The 20038-nt window shown below is 46.1% G+C and overlaps 1 protein-coding gene across 1 annotated transcript; it reads right to left on the bottom strand.

Annotated features, from left to right (window-relative positions):
• Positions 1–1703: 1703 nt before the first annotated feature.
• LOC131898894 (transcription factor SPT20 homolog) lies at positions 1704–5949 on the bottom strand. The gene is made up of 2 exons (XM_059250170.1): positions 5793–5949; positions 1704–4237 (listed from the first exon to the last, which is right to left on the bottom strand). Exon 2 carries the CDS (start codon positions 4215–4217, stop codon positions 1815–1817), a length of 2403 nt encoding a protein of 800 aa, XP_059106153.1. The 5' UTR covers positions 4218–4237; positions 5793–5949; the 3' UTR covers positions 1704–1814.
• Between the last annotated feature and the right edge of the window lie 14089 nt (positions 5950–20038).

Below are 20038 nucleotides of genomic sequence, written 5' to 3'. Positions count from 1 at the left end.
CACACCTCGGCTCTCTCATATTTTGGTTGTGAGCCTAGCCTTTACCGGCTGAGCCATCTCTCCAGCCCAACACACCTCGACTCTCTAAGGGAATAAAGAAAAATGGACAGAACAGTTCAGTCCATTGAAACAAGGAAAACTGGAGTGGGGTGATCTGGCAGAGGGTGTTGAACAACTGATGAGGAATAAACAGAGTCAGGGGAAGGGCAGAGGAGGAGGGCATCTCACCTAGCAGCCTCAGAAGGCTGTGGGCGCTGCACAAGCAGACCAGAAACCTGAGTTTCCAAGTGCTTATTTCCTTCGTCCAAGTAACCTAGAACGTTCTAAAACATGTAAAGGGAGAGCCACAGCAAGCCATCCCAGATTGCCTCCTTAAGGCCAGTGGCAGGGAGGGTCTGGAGGAGAGCTGGGGTCTGCCTGAGCACCGAGTGCAGGGAAACCTTCCAAGGGCTGGGCCGGTCCTAAACAAATGTGCTACCGACTCCCTCGCACAGGGGTGCGTGTCCAGGGGGTACTCAATTTCAGTGTGACCACCTTCCTCTGCTCTGGTCTCCTTTGGTCTTAGTTTTTCACAGTGTACTTGCAGCAATTGCATGTCACACGCTGCGCACAGGCCTTTTAAACTAAATTCCCCTGAAAGACATTTCTCTGGTTCACAAGTCAATTCCTTATGTATTTAACACCAACCTTGACCTTCTGTCACAAGGCACAACATGCACGAACCTTGAGGACATCATGCCAAGTGAAAAGGCTGCCTGATATAATGGCCACCTCATGTTTCCACGCATGGGAGGTACTGGGAGCACTCAGACTCCTGGAACCGTAGTAAAGGGTGGCAGCCAGGCGCGGGGACAGGAAATGGGTGATTTGATACTTAACAGTACAGTTTCAATCCTGAAAATATGAAGTTCTAGAACTATGTCGCACAACGTTGGGATTGTATTAATACTGAGCTGTGTCCTTAAAATTGTTAAAACACCAAAATGTGTGTTTGTTTTTAATCACCATTTACAAATAAGCCTCTCAATTATTGGTAAACTATTAACTTAAAAGTGTATTACTGCAATAAAAAAAGACATTAAGTTTATTTTATGTGCTTGGGAGTTTTGCCTGCACGTATATATGTATGTGCACCATGGGGGTACCTGGCGCCCGTGCAGGTCAGAAGAGGGTGTCAGGTCCCCTGGAACTGGAGTTACAGATGGCCATGAGCCACCATGTGGGTGCTGGGGACTGAACTAGGTTCCTCTGCGAAAGCGACAAATGTCCTTAACCCGTAAGTGTCGCCCCAGCTCCTACTTTATTTATATTTGTGCGGGAGGAACACATACAAGTCTAACCCTGAAGAGGCCAGAAGAGTGTCAGACTTTCTGGAGCTGGAGGTATAGACAGCTGTAAGCTGCTTGAAATGGGTGCTGGAAACCAAACTCCAGTCCTTGAAAGGGCAGCAAGTGCTCTTAACCATTGAACCATTTGTCCAGCCCCATGTTACTGCGGTTTTAATGTTTATCTAGATGACAATCTGGAATTACTGAAGCCAACAAAATTTGGATGTGGATTCACACTGGGACACTACAATAAACATGACTTCATCAAAAGCATAAAGCAAAACAGCCTCAGTTTTTCAAATCCCTTCCCTGTTCCTATGTAAAACTTGGGCATTGAGCTTTTTTTTTTTTTTTTTTTTTTTTTTTTTTTTTTTTTTTTGCATTTCAAACATAAAACGTCTGTTGGCACGTTCCAAACACCAACAATGAAATAAAAACTGAGAAATGATTTAGCTCCATGCTGGTATATTTTAAAGAGAAGTAGACTTAGGACCTTGGGGAGGTTGGTGGCTCTCCTGGTCCTTTCTCACTGGGTTCACCAGCTGCATGCCCACGCTCAGAGGTCTGAGGGGCTGATCTGGACACTCTCACTATGCGTGGTATGATTCTTAGCTGCACATTCTGGGTCTGAGTCTGCCCCTGATGTACCACAGTAGCAGAGAGCTGGAAGCTCTGGGAATGAATATTCTGCCTGTGACTCTGCTGGGTGGAGCCCACCTGACATACCACAGATGTATGGGTCTGTCGAATCACTCTGGTCCCCTCGGTGTTAGGGCGACCAGTTTGCTCAATGTTAAGGTGACTGGTTTGCTGAGCTGGCAAGGACAACGGCTGTTGGTTAGACCCTTGGGAGGAAGCTGGTGGCACTGGCTGTGGCTGTGGGGGGGCAGGGGCCCTGGGTGGCTGATGCTGTTTTGGAATCAATACGTATATCTGCTGTGGCTGCCGTGCCTGTCCCTGGGATGGCTTCTGAGGCTCTGGGCGCAAAATGACAGAGCCAGGGGGAAGCTTTACTGTTAAGGGATTTGCTGTATTATTTATAATGAGCTGCATAGGGGGCTTCACAGGACGCTGCGATGGCCCAGGTAGCTGCTCTCTGGTCGGTAGGCTAGTTTGAGTGTTTCCCTCAGCAGCTGGGGCACTGGTGGGGCAGCCTAGGGCCTTGGTTGAACTACCCACCAAACCGGAAAGGTTTGACAAAGACCTTACCACATGGATCACATTCACACCAGTGCTGCTGGTGGGGGGCTGGATCTTTGGGTTGTTTTCTGATGACTTAGCTTTGGCTTGGACAGGTGGAGGAAGGGTGCTAACTCTGTTCCCTCCTACAGTGGTCTGCTGAACCACAGGGGCTGCCACAGTGGCTGCCACAGTGGCTGCCACAGGAGCAGGGGGTGTGTCTCGGCTAGCCTGTGGTCTGATGGAGCCGACAGCTGAGGAGCCCTGTGCTGTGATGGGGGCAAGTGGAACTGGTAGAAGAGTTCCGATTTCCTTCTCTAAGACTGAGGATGGCACTAAACTGGTTGTGGGCTTCTTCCCCGGGGAGGGCTGAGGAAGACAGACTGAGCTACTAGATCCCTGTGGCATCATGCCTGAACAGCTGGCTTTGCTCTGGACAGGCTCTTGGCACACATCCAATGTTTTCCTAGGCTCAGTGTTTACCCCAGCCATGAAATCATCTGAATAGTCACCCAGGGGCATGGGAGGGAGATACATGTGGCTATCACTTCTGTCCTCTGGAGGTAGAAATATGTCATCAGAGAAAAGTGGATCATTAAGGGATGTCATGATACTTGAGTTCATATCCCATAGCAGATCATCATCCTCATAATCAAACATACAATCATATTTTACCTCAGAAGCTGCTGAGACAGTTGGTTCTGCCTCATCAAAGGGCAGAGATGGCATCTCATCAACATACGTCTGCATATCCATCTCTGAAGGCACAGTCAGTTCACAGAGTCTCTGCTTCCAGGTGTCTGCTCCATCAATCTCCAGGTCAGATGGGTCATCTGGAATTATTTTTGCCTGTTTTTGGAAAGGAGTCATTGTTGTGAGGTCAGGGGGACATGTACATCCAGATGGTACCTCCTGTTGATCCAGAAAGGGGGACGCATGCCTCTTGAAGCTTTGTTTCATGGGGTCAGTGTTCATCTTCTGCTCATTAAACAACAGTCTGTTGGTCGAGCAGGTGACAGCAACAGAGGGATCCAGACACAGTGGCTCTGCTGTAGCTAAGAGCAGTTGGCTCTCAAGCTCAAGTTTTTCTTCCTGGGTCCACTGACGGTTATCACTTGTTGTTATGGACTCTACGTCACTCACTAGCGTCTGCATGGTTGGACGTAAGAGAACATGCCGAGTTTGGTAAGCAAGAGAGGGCACCGTAGACGCAGCAGCAGGCTCTGGACCAGGCTCCTCAGGAGGGTAGATGCTACCGCACTGCCTGAAGTCTCGGATTTCTGCTATGACACACCCGTGGTGAAAAACATTCACAGGAGACTTTTCCAGGACATCAATCAGAAAAGAAGGTAACGCTTCAGCATCCAAATATTCAAGCAGTTTCTCTACTTCATAAGGCAACTGAAAGGTCTCTGAAAATGACCCACTTTTGTCCTTGAGCATGAGAGAATAGCCCTGATTTTCGGGGTACAGGTTGACCACTAAACATGGCAACGCCTCTCTCTTCATCAGCTTCTCTAGCAAGTTGACATTGCTTCGAAGGCCCTCTGCCTCAGGCTCTTTTTCACATTCTTCAACATAAATGTCATACAGTTTTTCCTGAAGAGTTTTTTCCCCATTAGATGCGGGTCTCTCTGGAGGGGGCTGCTGCTGGACATTCTCAATAATATCATCTGCCCACTCCAAAGCTTCCTGTAAAGTTTGTTCCATCGTAAAAGAAAACCGGAGCCCTTAAAGAAAAACAAAACGTGTTGGTGGAGAGGTAGAAATCATGACAGTTCTATTAACTGTCCTGCAAAACTCTACAACTCTGTATAGGAGCATATGGGCCTGAATTTAATAAGGACCCCAAGAAACCCGCTTTCCGCAGGTAAGACGGTCGCCCCCAATTCCTACATTGTACTCTCGGCGCTTAGGCACCTGCAAAGCCAGTCTAGGTTGCACCATGAGATTCCGACGTAACAGCAAAGACAAGCCAAAGCAACCAAGAGCTACATTAAAATTTTCAAAGTTTTTTTTTTTCTTTTTGATATTTTGAGACAGGGTTTCTCTGTGTAGTTTTGGTTCCTGTCCTGGATCTCACTCTGTAGACCAGGCTGGCCTCGAACTCACAGAGATTTGCCTGTCTCTGCCTCCCGGGTGCTGGGATTACAGCCGTACGCTACCACTGCCCGGCTTTTAATAGCATCCATACCTCCTGGCTTTTAAAAGCACCCATACCGCCCGACTTTTAAAAGCACCCATACAGCCCAATTTTTAAAAACGCCCATACGGCCTGATTTTTAAAAGCACCCATACCGCCCGACTTTTAAAAGCACTCATAAAAAACATAAAAAATAAATAAAAAAAAATAAAAGCACCCATACGGCCCAGCTTTTAATAGCACCCTTACCGCCCGACTTTTAAAAGCACCCATACAGCCCAATTTTTAAAAACGCCCATACGGCCTGATTTTTAAAAGCACCCATACCGCCCGACTTTTAAAAGCACTCATAAAAAACATAAAAAATAAATAAAAAAAAATAAAAGCACCCATACGGCCCAGCTTTTAATAGCACCCTTACTGCCCGACTTTTAAAAGCACCCATACAGCCCAATTTTTAAAAACGCCCATACGGCCTGATTTTTAAAAGCACCCATACCGCCCGACTTTTAAAAGCACTCATAAAAAACATAACAAATAAATAAAAAAAATAAAAGCACCCATACGGCCCAGCTTTTAATAGCACCCTTACTGCCTGACTTTTAAAAACACCCGTACCGCCCAATTTTAAAAAACGCCCATACGGCCCGATTTTTAAATTTTTAAAATTTTAAATTTTTAAAAGCATAAAAAACATAAAAAATAAAAATAAAAAAATAAATAAATAAAAGCACCCATAGGGCCCGGCTTTTTTTTTTTTTTTTTTTTTTTTTTGAGACAGGGTTTCTCTGTGTAGCTTTGCGCCTTTCCTGGAACTCACTTGGTAGCCCAGGCTGGCCTCGAACTCACAGAGATCCTCCTGGCTCTGCCTCCCGAGTGCTGGGATTAAAGTCGCGCACAACCACCGCCCGGCTCAAACAGCCCCCGGCTTTTAAAAACACCCTAACGGCCCCCGGCTTTTAAAAACACCCTAACGGCCCCCGGCTTTTAAAAACACCCAAACGGCCCGACTTTTAAAAACACCCAAATGGCGCGACTTTTAAAAACACCCAAACGGCGCGACTTTTAAAAACAAACACCCTAACGGTCGGTCGGTCGGCTTTTAAAAACCCCAAATGGCCGACTTTTAAAAACACCCATACCTTTGGAGCTCACTGCTGCTGTGTCGGCCTGGTGCGCCCTGTGCTGGAAGTGGACGTGCAGGGCTGAGGGGCTGCCTTGCTCTTGCACGTCGTCCTCATCGTCGTCGTTGTCCGTGTCGTCTTCGTGTGCCGCTTGCTCGAGGCTCACGCTCCTTATAAAGCCTTCTGGGGGAGGAGGGTCCCTTTTCAAACTTCCTTTCCAGGGGACACCCCACTTCCGCTGGAGAGGCGGGAAGATTTTGGGGGCGGTCTCCTGCTGTGTACCTAACTTGAAAGACCCGCGTGCAGAAGCCTGAGCAAGTAGCAAGTTTTTTGTTACGTAGTTTCAGTATCCACCATTTTACACCGGAGTTCAGCCTGCAGAGTCATCGTTCACCATTTTATTTGTCTGGGTGGATCCTTCAAAAACTGATCTAGGGGAGGCAGAGGCAGGCAGAACTCTGGGAGTTCGAGGCCAATCTGGCTGACATAGCCAGTTTGAGGCCAGCCTGGCCTATATAGCCAGTTGAAGCCAGCCGGGGCTATATATAGTGAGATTGTGTCTTTTCTTTTCTTTTTTCTTTTTTCTCTTTTCTCTCCTCCTTTTTGTTTTTGCTTTTTGAGACGGGGTTTCTCTGTGTAGCTCTGGCTGTCTTGGAACTCATTCTGTAGTTCAGGCTGGCCTCGAACTCAGAGATCCACCTGCATCTACCTCTGGAGTGCAGGGACTAAAGGCATGTGCCAATAACACCACTCAGTGAGACTGTGTCTGTTAAAAAAAAAATCTGTATTCGGAATCTCTTGTCTCCAGTGTTTAGGCTGTTCCTGGTGCCCATCACTAATTGGCACACCCAAGAGAGTCCACTTTGATAGCTAACCCTTATACATGTGGAGACTCTGTATGCTTGGCGTATCACAAGGCTTCTTCCCATTGTCTAGGTACTGCCTGCGCCAGGTTTTCATATAGTTAGACACATAACAGGGCATTCTCCCCGCCCCCCCTTTTTTTTGGGGTTTTTCGAGACAGGGTTTCTCTGTGTAGCTTTGGTGCCTGTCCTGGAACTCACTCTGTAGCCCAGGCTGGCCTCAAACTCACAGAGATCCACCTGTCTCAGCCTCCCGAGTGCTGGGATTAAAGGGGTGCGCCACCAACCACCACCCGGCAGTAACATAACGTTCCTATTCACAACTACTTACCTTTTATTTCCCTATGTGTTTCTAATTTTTCTTTGCTTTTTATTATTCATTTTTGTACTGGTGTTTTGCCCACGTGTTTGTTTTTGTACGACGCAGGTGCAGTACCCTCAGAGGCCAGAAGAAAGCATCAGATCCCCGTGGGAGTGGAGTTCCAGAGGGTTGTGAGTGGTCATGTGGGTGCTGGTAATGGAACCCAGGTCCTCCGGAAGAGCAAGCAGTGCTCGTAACTTCCGAGCCATCACTCCACCCCTATTCTCTTTAAAAACAGATTTACTTTATTATTTGTTCATTCACACATACAAACACATGCCTTCGGAGGATAGAGGGGGAGCCGATGCTTTGGCGCTGGAGTTACAGGCAGCTGTGAGTCTCCTGACATGGTACTAGGACCGGAACTCTACTCCCCCAGAAGGGAAGCAAGTGCTCTTTTCCACTGTGCCCTCTTTCCCACTGTGCCGTCTCTCCAGCCCTGAATTGGCGTTTTTAGAAATTCGTCAGATGTGCTGGTGCTCCTCTCACCGTTTTTTGTCTTTTTAAATTTTTTTTTTAAATTGTATGTGCATTGGTGTTTTGTCTGCATGTATGTCTGTGTGAGGGTGTCAGATCCCCTGGAACTGGAGTTACAGACAGATGTGAGCTGCCGTGTGGGTGCTGGGAATTGAACCTGGGTCCTCTGGAAGAGCAACCAGGGCTCTTAATCACTAAGCCATCTCTCCAGCCCCAGGTTTTCTTTTCTTTTCTTTTTTTGATGATGAATTTCTTGGACTATTTATAGAATATTTTCCAGTCCTTTTGTTGCATTGAAATTTTCCAGTCTTCTTTTGACAGCCATTTAGAAGATTCTCCAATGTTTAGATTTACATACAGCAAAGACACCAATATTCACAGTGATTACTTATAATGACAAGAATCCAAGATAGGTTTGTGAAGCCCCAGAGGTACACAGATTTGTAATAAATGCTTTCTGTTCATTTGTTTTGTTTTGTTTGTGAGGCAGGGACTCACTGTGCAGTCCTGGCTGGCCTGGAACTCAATATGTAGATCAGGCTGACCTCAAACTCAGAGATCTGCTTATCACTGTCTACTGAGTTCTGTGCTACCAGGTTCAGATAAAGGCTTTAAAAAATATCAGTAGTAATTGTGATTGTTACATCTCATCATAAATATATTTGGTTGGATTGAAAGTTTTTTTTTTTTTTTTTTTTTTTTTTTTTTTTTTTTGGTTTTTCGAGACAGGGTTTCTCTGTGTAGCTTTGCACCTTTTCCTGGAACTCACTTGGTAGTCCAGGCTGGCCTCGAACTCACAGAGATCCGCCTGGCTCTGCCTCCCGAGTGCTGGGATTAAAGGCGTGCGCCACCAGCGCCCGGCTGGATTGAAAGTTTTTGAGCACACTAGAGTTGACAATGCTGTGGGTGTCTGTGTGTGTGTGGGATGCACAGGTGAGCCATCCCTGAGGGTGTGAGAGCAGAAGAGCTGATCCTGCCGCCCCCCATGCCCTACAGCAATCTGGAGAGAGGACCCTGCACCTTGCTTGGGAAGAACAGTAGAGCTGGCCCTGGTGGTGTGAATGTGGGTGACCCAGATTTGAGGGCCCAAGAGCAGGAGAACTGACCTCTCTCCTTGCTGCCTGCTTCGTTGGGTGAGCTAGCCAGGGCAGTGCTGGAGAACTTCTCCAGGTAGTTACCATGAGGAAAAGCTGGCGAGCTGACCAACCCAGCTACTACCCAGGCCCAGAACCAGGGCTGTGAGTTAGCCCACCTCACATCCACCTCATCTATGAACTGCTGGAGCATGTGAAGGGGCCGGCCCTGCAGATCCAAAGATGGGGGATCTCCATGACACAGGACAGCAAACAACAGGATATCCAAGAGGATCCCCAGGGAGAACCCAGTATAGATGGTGTAACAGAAGCCAGAGGCCTTAAGCCAGACCAATGACTCATAGCAATGAACACTTGCAAGCAAAGATATGTGGACTAAAGGGTAAACTGTGTGACTCACCGGGCCACAGTACAGATTCCATATGGGATTTGTTTGCTTGTTTTGGTGTTTTTGGGTTTTACTTTTAAATTTTGTTTTGTTGGAGGGGGGTGGGTTGCAAGAGCAGAGGGCAGAAGCGAGGGGACACGGAGATGAGTGGGATAGATGCATGATATGAAATCCATAAAAAAATCAATAAAATGTTTAAAAAAAAGAGATGGGGTCATCAAGATGCCACACAAGCCTAATGATGCCCTGAGTTCAACCCTCAGAATCCATATAAAGATGGAAGGAGAGAGCTGACTCCACAAAGTTGTTCCTTGACCTCTACATGCATGTCATAGCACACACACACACACACACACACACACACACACACACACACACACAAATAAAAATAAAAAAAATTGCTCTGCTTCTTGTGATAAGTAGCCATACCCAAGGTCATAATTTCTCACTCTGCATTATCTCCACCCACCATAGGAGCTGCCCTATGCTTTGTGTGATGTTTATGAGCATGCTTAATCTCTACCCAATGGATGTCAGTAGCAGCCTCCTGCGTTTTTATGACAGCCAAACGTATTTATAGACATTTCCAAATGTTCCTGGGGGACAAAAATCATCTGTGGCTGTGAATCACCCCTCTAATATAACAAATCTAGCTTTGGCAACCAAGACAGTAGGCCCCAGCCACGTAACCCTTTACAAACTGAGCATAGTTAAAATGATAGGTGTGATTCCTATTTTATTTATTTATTTTTATTCCAATTGTTCTTGCTAATGTTCTAAGACTTACCATTTTTCTTAATTACTGGAGTCTTTGGTCAGATGGAAACACAAACATCACCAAATCTTTAGAAAGTGTATTAAAAGTAGACTAGCAAAATGTTTGATTTATCTGCTTTGGAACCAATCTAGAACCGTCCCCAAATTTTCCAGGTTTATCCAGCAACTGAGATCGTTTGTTCCTTTCAGTACTTTTCTTTACTCTTCGCTCAGTGTTTGCTCTTTCAGTGTAAAACAAAATTTCCCATGGGTTCTTCTTAAAAATCCTGTGCCAGTTTTCAGTGCTTTAAAATTTACGTATTAAATCAGCTTTAAAATATATAACATTTTTACCAATTTGTTGAGAATGTAATACAATTTATTTTGATCATATCAATAACCCTTGTCACCCCCTAACTCCTCCTAGATCACCCCCTCCTCCTTCCAACTTCATGTCTTTTTTCTTAAATGACCTGCTGAGTCCATTTGAGCTGCCGATATACACCTGAGTGTGGGCCCATCCATTGAGGCATGATTGACCTATCAGGGGCCACACCCTTGAAGAAAAGGTTCCCCCTCCCCCAGCAGCCATCAACCGTCCATAGAAGTGGAGGCTTGTTATGTCCCTACCCCTTTCATTATTCAGCCAGTTTTTAATTGATGACTTCCTACCGTAAGTACTGTTTTTTCCCCTTGAGACAGGGTGCCCAGGCTGGCCTGGGGTTTCTGAGTCTCCTGCTTCAGACTCAAGAGTGCTTGGATCATTGGCCTGCACCTTCATGCCTACTTGCACTTTCTCTCCCTGTCTTCTTTTCTTCTTTCTGGGTTGTTTGAGACAGACTTTCACAGTGTAGCCCAGGCTGGCCTGGAACTCAGGCAATTCTCTAGCCTCGGCCTCCAAATGCTGGGATTACAAATGTGAGACAGCACATCTGGCACTTTTTATTTTTAATATTAGAACATTCTTTATCCAGTATTTTTACTGATTTTTCTCTGCTAGCCCTTAATGCTTCATTTCCTCTCATGGCTTGAAGATCACCTATACATTAATATTAATCTATATGTTTTTTTTTTTTTTTTTTTTTTTTGGTTTTTCGAGACAGGGTTTCTCTGTGTAGCTTTGAGCCTTTCCTGGAACTCACTTGGTAGCCCAGGCTGGCCTCGAACTCACAGAGATCCGCCAGCCTCTGCCTCCCGAGTGCTGGGATTAAAGGCGTGCGCCACCACCGCCCGGCTTAATCTATATGTTGATAACTTTGATGTTGTCATTAGTCTTATGCAAGGCTTTCCCTGTACAGTTATGGCTTGCCAATTTCCATCTCTAGCCTGGACCACATACTACTCACAGCATCAAGATTCCTATTCAAACTCTTCACCTGGATGCTGAATAGGAAGTCTAAATTTCACCCATTGAAACTGAACTCCTGACCACAACTTGCTCCTTTGGTAGTGCATCGGCGATGTTTCCACAAGGATTGGAACCACTGTGTGTGCTGTGGAATAACATATTTATTTATAGGAATCAGGCTCCATACAATCACGGGAGAAGCTAGGCAAGTGAGGTGTGGGAGAAAACAGTTGGAGGCTAAGAACAGAGTCATTATCCACCAGGAATCACTAAGGGAAGCTACTGGAATCTATGGAAGGCTGTTGCTTCTTTCTCAGAGAGTGAACCTGATTCCATGGCAGGTTAGCAGTGCAAGCAATCTGAAAGAAAAGTGGGGCATGAAGCAGAAGAAATGAAGAATCACCAGGAGCATACAAGGTTTAACCGGGACCAGTGAGGACAAGCCTGTCTGCTCTCACTGCCTTGAACCTTGATGATAGAGGTAATCTATAGAAGGGTCGAACTCCCTTCTCATTGAGCTGTACCGAAGCCTGGCCCTGGATTCAGGAAAGCTGAGAGAAGAGATCCAGTGGGGGCTGAGGTTCCAGCTATTGCTTACCCCTGCCCCATATCATCACTGGAGACTGTTAACAGGGTGAGGTACCAGGTCAGCAGCAATGTGTGTGAGCTGCAGTGGTGCCTGACGCCTGACACACACCTTTAAGGTGTAATGGCTGATGCTCCAGTTCTGCTCTCCAGATCTCATCGGTGTTTATTCTGAGCACCCCTAACCTAGAACTATAGCACACTCTGAGGCTGTCTATCAGTCCATACATCAGTGGGCAGATCTAGAGGAAAGGAAATAAGGAAATGGTCCTGTGTAAGGTAACGTAGTATACAATTGCCCAAGGAGTATCCCCATCTCAGGAAATGGCAAGGCCATCATGCTAGTTGCTCAGGTCAAAAAGCTAGGAGTCAGCGATCTTATTTAGTAAAGTGTCTGTTCATGAATTTTGTTCATTTTAAATCAGATTGTTCATTTTCTTATAGTTGAACTATAATAGCTGGTTGTATATTGGGAATAACAGTCCTTCGTCAGTGAAGGTCCCTGTTCATTTTGTCAAAACCTCTGAATGGTAGGTATTCTAAACATTAAACAAAAATAAATTTGTTCATTTGCAAGTACCCTTCCAGCTATGGAGGTAACCAAATTAGTCAAACAGAATTTTGATTTTTACAGGGGACCGATGGTAAGTCAGCTAATATCAAAGTTATTTTCTTTATACAACTTTAAACAAAAAGAATACTCTGCAAAAAAAATAAGCAAATTCACGTCATTTACAGATGACCATACTGGCTGAGAACTGATTTTGCCCAGGGTTGTTTCCTTAAGGTATTGGCACTCCTAGTCACCAGTAATAGTGTTATTAGTTTTGGTCCCTTGGTTTTCTCTAAGATCCTTTTGTTTGATGGGAAATATTAGGTCATAAAACAGAACATGTATAAGAAAATGAAATTTTCTTGTCTCATGAGAAAAATACATTTCTCTAAGAACTCAAAGGTGAAAGAAGATATTTGGCTGCTCCATAAATCATTTTAGTCATTTTCTGTCCCAGAAAAGGAAGATGGACCCAAAGGAAATCAGTTTTACAAAACATGTTCACCCTTTTCTTGATCGGAGGTATGCATTTCCTGTTTTGAAGCTTTCCATGGAGGATTGAAAGTTGAGCTCATGGCCTGAGTTGGTTTTTCCTGTTTAAAAAAAAGAAAAAGAAAAAAGAAAAGAATCATTCAAGACATAGTTTAGGAGTTTCATCTGTGAATCCCATATGAAGGTACCTTTGAACTTGTGAGGTCTTGAATGGTCACTACTATTGCCAACAGTTTCTGACAGGTCATCTGTAGGACCCACATCTGTAATGATGGTGGTGGACACAAGAGGGTGGAGGCCCTCTCCATGATGGAAGGGCCAAATGAAGCTGTCATGTTGGGCTCTGGGTGGGATTTACTCCTCAAAGAAGTCATCTTTATATCAGTGAAGACAGATGACTATGGCTCATTTATTTTCTCTCTCAAGATTTCCTGAAAAATTTGAAACTATTTTCTGGTGGTTGCTAAGGGCAAAAAAAATGTTCATTTGTCATGTAAGTGGTTTTTGCTTGAATGAAATACAAGGTAAGGAAGGATGGGGCTGGAGAGAGAGCTCAGTGGTTAAGAGCCCTTGCTGCTCTTCCAGAGGACCAGGGTTTGATTCCCAGCCCTCAGGCAACCTGTAACTATAGCTCCAAGAGATCCTACCCTCTCCTGAACTCCGTGGGCACCCACACTCCACATTACGTGTGGTAGACACAGACACACACTGACACACAAAATAGAGACAAATCTTTAAATCTAAAAAAAAGGAGACTATTGGGGAATGAATTACTTTGTTTTTCCCACAGCCCTAGTAGAGAGAGATCCAGATGAGAAAACTCCATGGGGACGGGTAGCTAGCCAAAATTTTGAGACTTATGGGAAACTGGGGAGGCAAGGGTTGTCTCCGGGAGGGCTCGAGAGCATGGAGGTTAACATGGGAGAAATAGAATTGTCTAGAGTTACACAGAGACGTCCTCAGAAGCGTTGTCAGACTTGCAGAGATTATCTCGAGGGATGCTACAGGAATGCTCTTGTGCTTGTATCATCCAGGTATACAAAACTACAAGTTCCTAGCTTGCTGTGTACTTCCTAACATCTGTTTAGCATGCCTCAAAACCAAAGAGCATGACCAGGAGGAGTCTTGTCATTTCTCACGTCCAAGTGGAAGGCCAGCAGCAGGAGACCTACCTCAGACTTGGTACCTCAGCTCATGCTACTTTCTTAGCTCAGTTGTCCTGCCTACGTGCCCTATCAACAAAACAATCAGTTTTGCAGACAGAGCCTGAGGATGCCCTTGGGACCTCACCTGTTGGACAGTCCTCCAGGGCTCTTCCTGTTTTAACAGGTCTAAGAGCAAAGTGAACACCCTAGGGGGAAAGGCTGAAATTCCAAAAACATGCAAAGGGCATCCGCACAGGCCAGTCTGAATACAGGTCTTAGGCAACAGCTTCTTGCCTGATTCCAGGGGCCTTGCTCCAACAGCACCTCTTCTCTGGCTTGATATATGAGAGGTGGAGTCAGAAGTTTTCAACTAGGGGCTCTGTGAACAGATTCCAGAAGGTCTTTTTTGAGATCTTGGGGTTTTAATTACTTTGTTTTATGAGTGCACAGGGCAGGAGGTGAGAAACCACAGGGTATCTGAGGAGAGGAAGAAAGAGAACCCCACTGAGAGACACAAAACAGACCCTGTGGAGGCAGGAAGACACATTTCACTTACCTCACTACTTTCTCATTAAATGGAGGAAAAACCGCCACCCAGGAAAAGGCCGTGTGCCATGTGGAATGTGGGATGGTGGAACAAAATAAGTCAGCCGGCCAGTCCACAGTCTATGGCAAAATGGCAACTCCTGGGAAACCATCAAATGAACAGGAAATCAGGTCATTAAAGCTGCTTCCTCAAGTCTGAAGATCAGATGCCATGTTCCAGCCATTTCCTTCTGTAGTTTTTCTGATGGTGTGATACTCCAAGGACCTGTGGATGATTAAAGAATGAAAAGGTCAGGTGACAGGTTAGCCCATCCAAACAGGGCAATTCAGGATCCGCACAGGTCACCGTTGCTACAGTTCAGTCTGCCCAGCGACCCAGTAAACAGGCAAGTTTCCTTTGGAAATTCAGAGCCTTAGCATCCGGGGTGGTGAAAAATGTCCTGGAATTCATTTCAGAAAGAACTGCTTTTGAGGGGTGATCCCTTCAGTGAGCATATCCATCCCTGCCTATTTGTATTTTTACCTCATTCGTGTTTATGGGTCCTTGTGATCCTGAAGGGTGACATCAGTGTTGTCACTGAGGGGGAGATTGGAATTTTTTTTATTCATCAGAATTTTCTCCTGAGTCACAGCAGATGATTTACTGTCAGTAAGGGCCTTAAACTCATAACAGTAGGTCCTCCATAAATAGAAGCTGTATGTCACATAAGATGGGTACTGCCTCCTTGCAGAAAGACTAATCAAAATCCTTCTGTTTGATGATGCTTGGCATCAGCCTCTGAAGCAGAGGCTATTCACTGAAGTCATCTGGGGAGGTTTAAAAAAAATAGCAGCATGTAGTCTCCAGAAATTCTGCTTCATAAACCTGTGCTGGTGACTAGATAATGTTCACTTTCAAAACCTTCCCAGGGGAGTCTATCTGATGTGCTAACACAATTGAAAATCTACCTGAGCTATCAGCCATACCATGAACATGTCCAGTCTTGTCTGATCTTGAAAGCTAACCAGGGTTAGCCCTGGTTTAGTGCTTGGGTGAGAGAAACAACCTGAATAGTTTAGTTGTTTTCCTAGTTCTGTTTGCCTCTTCTATACCAAGCTAGTCCAGTTTCTCTATATTACAGATAAGAGCACATTTATTTATTCAGTGCGTGTGCGTGCGTGCGTGCGTGCGTGCGTGCGTGCGTGTGTGTGTGTGTGTGTGTGTGTTGGGTCTTCATGTGCCACTGTTTGTGTGTAGAGTTCAGAGGTTCTCTCCTTCCAATGTGGGTCCAGGGATTGAACTCAGGTTATCATGTGGCAAGTGCGTATATTGCTGAGCTATCTCACCAGCCTAAACGATTTTCTTAGGTGCGAAAACTAGATCTAATGGCAGGGTGTGGCAGCAAAACTTGTAATCCCAGCACTTGGGAAAACTGAGGTCGGAAGATCAAGAGTTCAAGGCTATCCTGGGCCACACAGCAAGACTTCATTTCAAAAAAAAAAAAAGACTGGGAGATGGTGCAGTGCCTAAAAATGCTTGCCATGCAAGCATGAGGACCCGAGTTCGAATCTCCAGAATCCATAGATAAGCAAGACATGGTAACAGGAACACCTGTGACCCCTGTACTCCTAAAGGGTGATGAGAGGCAGAGAAAGAACTCCCAGAAGCTTGAGGGCCAGCTAGCCTGGCATATGCAACAGAAAAACAACAGACGCCCTGTCTCAAGCAAGGTGGAAAGCAGAGACTAACACCCAAGGAATGCTCTCTGACCTCCACATGGATGCTGTGCTATACACGAGCCTACAATTCTCTCTCTCTCTCTCTCTCTCTCTCTCTCTCTCTCTCTCTCTCTCTCCCTCTCCCTCTCCCTCTCCCTCTCCCCTCTCCCTCTCCTCTCCCCTCTCTCTCTTCTCTCTCTCTCTCTCTCTCTCTCTCTCTCTCTCTCTCTCTCTCTCTCTCTCTCTCCCTCTCCCTCTCCCCCCCCTCTCCAACCCCAACATAGTCTGTCTTTCTCCCACATATTCCCTCCCCCAAATCTTAGAACTCTCTCTCTCTCTCTCTCTCTCTCTCTCTCTCTCTCTCTCTCTCTCTCTCTCTCTCTCTCTTTTAAAGAAATCATTTCTTCTTAATGGAGTATTTCATTCAGATTACATCCTCTTTTGGCTGCTTCTCTGGCAACAGTTTAGTCCCCACTTCTCAAGAATGTTACAGCTGACTGTACTGAGTGAACAGGAGCCCCAAACCAGGCCTTTCGAAACAGTAAAACAACAAGCAGCAAAACCCCCAAACCAGCCTCTCCTTTCACTTAGCAAGGGACTGGGAGTTAAAGGATCCAAATTCCACCTTCCAATTGTAGACACCCAAGAGCCTGGATGCACTGCAAACACCCAAACCTAGCATATCAGAAATGAAGCACAGCAGTCCCCGCACACTCCAGAGCGAGCAAGGATCTATCTGATTGCGGGCCTCTTCCCGTAGGAATGGCCTCCCACCAGCATTCTTCAAGGAAGGTATTTTGGCCTCTACTTAATTTCCCAAAGAGGTCTAAAATCTACCAAAAGGGATACAATAGGTCAACATAAATCAGTTTACTCACAAGAGATTTTCTTGAATAACGGCTTTTGACTGTTGAGAAACTTCATATTATTTCAAGGTAGCAAAATCCAGGACAGGAAAGAAGACAGTTCAGCAGTGGCCTAGTGCAGGGGGCCAGGCTTCGTATGTAGGGGGCAGGCACGTATACACATCTCTTTTCTTCAGGGTATATGGCAAGCCGCCAAGACCCCTGATCATCAAAAGAAGTTATTTGCTATATTACAGTGCATAGAACAGCAGAGGGAAAGAAGCGTTAGTGGAGGGCTACTGAAAAGCGTCCATTGTGTAGAAAGTCCGGTGGCTAAGCAAATGGGCGGCGCCTGGGGCCTGTGGCCTTCAGGCACTTGGCTCCTGCTTTTTGGCAGCAGAGGCCTCGGTGGCAACTGCATCCTCCACCGGTTTTGCTGGCTCCTCTTCCTCCTCCTCTTCCTCCTTCTCCTCGTAGTCGTCAACATTGTAGTAAACGTCCTCGTCCTCTTCTTCCTCATCCTCCTCGTAGTAGTCAACCTCGTAGTAGACTTCCTTGTCTTCTTCCCTCTCTTCATAGTAGTCGTCATCGTCTTCATAGTAGTCGCTCTCCTCGTAATAGTAGCCTTCATCATAGTAGTCATCCTCCTCCTCTTCAGCCCCTTCGTAGTAGTCATCCTCCTCCTCCCCCTCCACGTAGTAGTCCTCCTCCTCCTCTTCAGCCCCTTCGTAGTCATCCTCCTCTTCCTCCTCCACGTAGTAGTCTTCCTCCTCCTCTTCAGCCCCTTCGTAGTCATCCTCCTCCTCCTCACCCTCCACATAGTAGTCATCCTCCTCCTCCTCTTCCTCCTCCACATAGTACTCATCCTCGTCCTCCTCATCGTCCTCCTCGTCCTCTTCGTAGAAGTCGTCCTCATCCTCCCCTTCTTGGGCATAGACATCTGGGTATTTCTGCATGCACTCCTGCATGGCCTGGAACTCGTCTATGCAGTCGGATTCCTCGAGTTCCTCGGTGCTGTAGTGGAAGCAGGGGAAGGCAGACTTGAAGTATTCTTCACAGGGGCTGCTGGCTGTTGCCCCAAGGCACGGGCAATTCCAGTTAATTTCTCCATCTGGCATTATCAACCCGTACTCCTCATCGGGATCACTGGGGTCGTCAATCACCAGCTCTTCGTTGCTTTCATTGCTGGGACTTTCGTGGTCGTCTCTGGTCACAAATACGATTTGATCCTTCCCTTCCTGCCCGCAGTAGGCCATGGTAGCTCTGGGTGCTGGTGCTCAGCGCTGGTGCTCACAACTAGCAGCTCGGAGCTCGCAGCTCGCAATGCTGGAGGGAGTGGCTGTAGCTGATACACCTTCAGGCTGTGACCTCCCTCTCCCTCTGGCCTGGAGGGAGGAGGTTCTGAGGCCCGCATGGACCCGCCCCCTCCGGGCCGGCCTGCTGCCAGCTCTCAGTAATTTTCAAAGGAAAACGTAAACTCCTACAGTTTGGATGAGTACCCCTCAAGGGTCCATATGTGAAAGTTGGGTCCCCAGGGTGCTATTTATTGCGCAGTCCCTGTGAATCTTTAAGCATCCCTGTAGAACCAAATGGAAGAGCTTTAGGTTATTGAGGGCATGCCTTTGAAGGCAAAAATGAGTCTACAATCTATCAGGCCCTTTGCATCCTGGATCACGGTAGGACCACCCTTTCTCTGGATCTGTGCTTCTGTCACTGTCGTCGCTGGAGCTGCCCATTCTTAGACCCGAATCTCCAGAACCGTGAGCCAAAATAAAACTCTCTTTACTTCCTAAGTACCCTGGATCAGGGATTTTGTTGTAAAGCTGTCTCATACATAATTCTTCTTTTCCTCTGCACCAGCTAATTGCAAACTTGGCTGGGCATAAGAATCATCCGATGGCTTATTCAAATGAACATTCCTAGGTTCCGCACCTGAACATTATCATTGGGTAGGTCAGTGGAGGCACTTGGGATCTGTAATTTTAAAGTAGTCCACTGATTAATATGATCTGCACAATTTTCTAATTCTGAAATAAAATGATTGTTGATATGTCATAAGTTAGAGGAAATATGAGTTCTTTAATGGCAGTACAAAGGAAAATTGATATTTCCTTTAAATTATTTTTCTTCTGAGGGACAGACAACAATAAAAAAAACGATGTCAACCCTGTTTTATCAAAATGTAGGCCTGAATTGCAATCCTGTATTTCTTATTTTGTTTGATTAGTGTTTTAAATGAGGCTCTCCCAGAGAAACCGTGGACACACCTTTTATTTTGTCATTTTGCGTTCTAACAGTGACATGCAGCCTAGCTCACAGTCATTGTGCTGTCTAGCCCAGGTGTGGAATTTTTAGGGGGGAGAGTGAAAGCACCAAAGACGTAGGTGACCCAGCTGAAGTGCAGCTCCCTTGTCTCAAAACCCCTGACTGAGCCCGTGACTCACATAGGCATGCTTTTAAACTCCACCCTCTAAGGCAGCTTTGCTCAGGGATGGTGTTGAAAAGCCTTGGAAGGAATCCCTAAACCTCAGGCCTGAAATCCTGCTCCTTCATCTGCTTGCTGCACAACTGTGAGAGAGTCATTGTGAGTCTCACGTCCACAGCTGCACAGAGGGAACAATGAAACTCATCCCACCTAGCTAAGGAGAGAGGCCTCCCATTTTAAAAACAATTACTATCAACATAGGACCTTGAGTTGGTTAACAGCCATAGGGGTGGGTGGGCACTGAGGTGGAAACATCACCAAGGGTGGCTCTGGTGAAGTCAGGAGCCTTCTGTGGCACAAAACTTGGGTTTTCTTCCACAGTAGTGATATTGGAAGTGCCTAGGCAGCTCGCCAGGTTAGAAACCAAGAGGATCTTTATTATTTAATATCTATGCGACGAACGAAACTAAAGCAGCCAGTCATTTGACAGATGTGCCCAGCACTAACGAGACAACCTCTCTTTCATCTTTCCTTCCTTCCTCCCTTCCTTCCTTCCTTCCTCCCTTCCTTCCTTCCTCCCTCCCTTCCTTCCTTCTTTCCTTCCTTCCTTCTTCCTTCCTTCCTTCTTCCTTCCTTCCTTCCTTCCTTCCTTCCTCCCTTCCTTCCCCCTCCCCTCTCTCTTTTTTCC

This window comes from Peromyscus eremicus, chromosome X (assembly GCF_949786415.1).
Source record: "Peromyscus eremicus chromosome X, PerEre_H2_v1, whole genome shotgun sequence".
Classification (NCBI taxonomy): domain Eukaryota; kingdom Metazoa; phylum Chordata; class Mammalia; order Rodentia; family Cricetidae; genus Peromyscus; species Peromyscus eremicus.
This window is presented reverse-complemented; position numbering and strand designations above follow the sequence as displayed.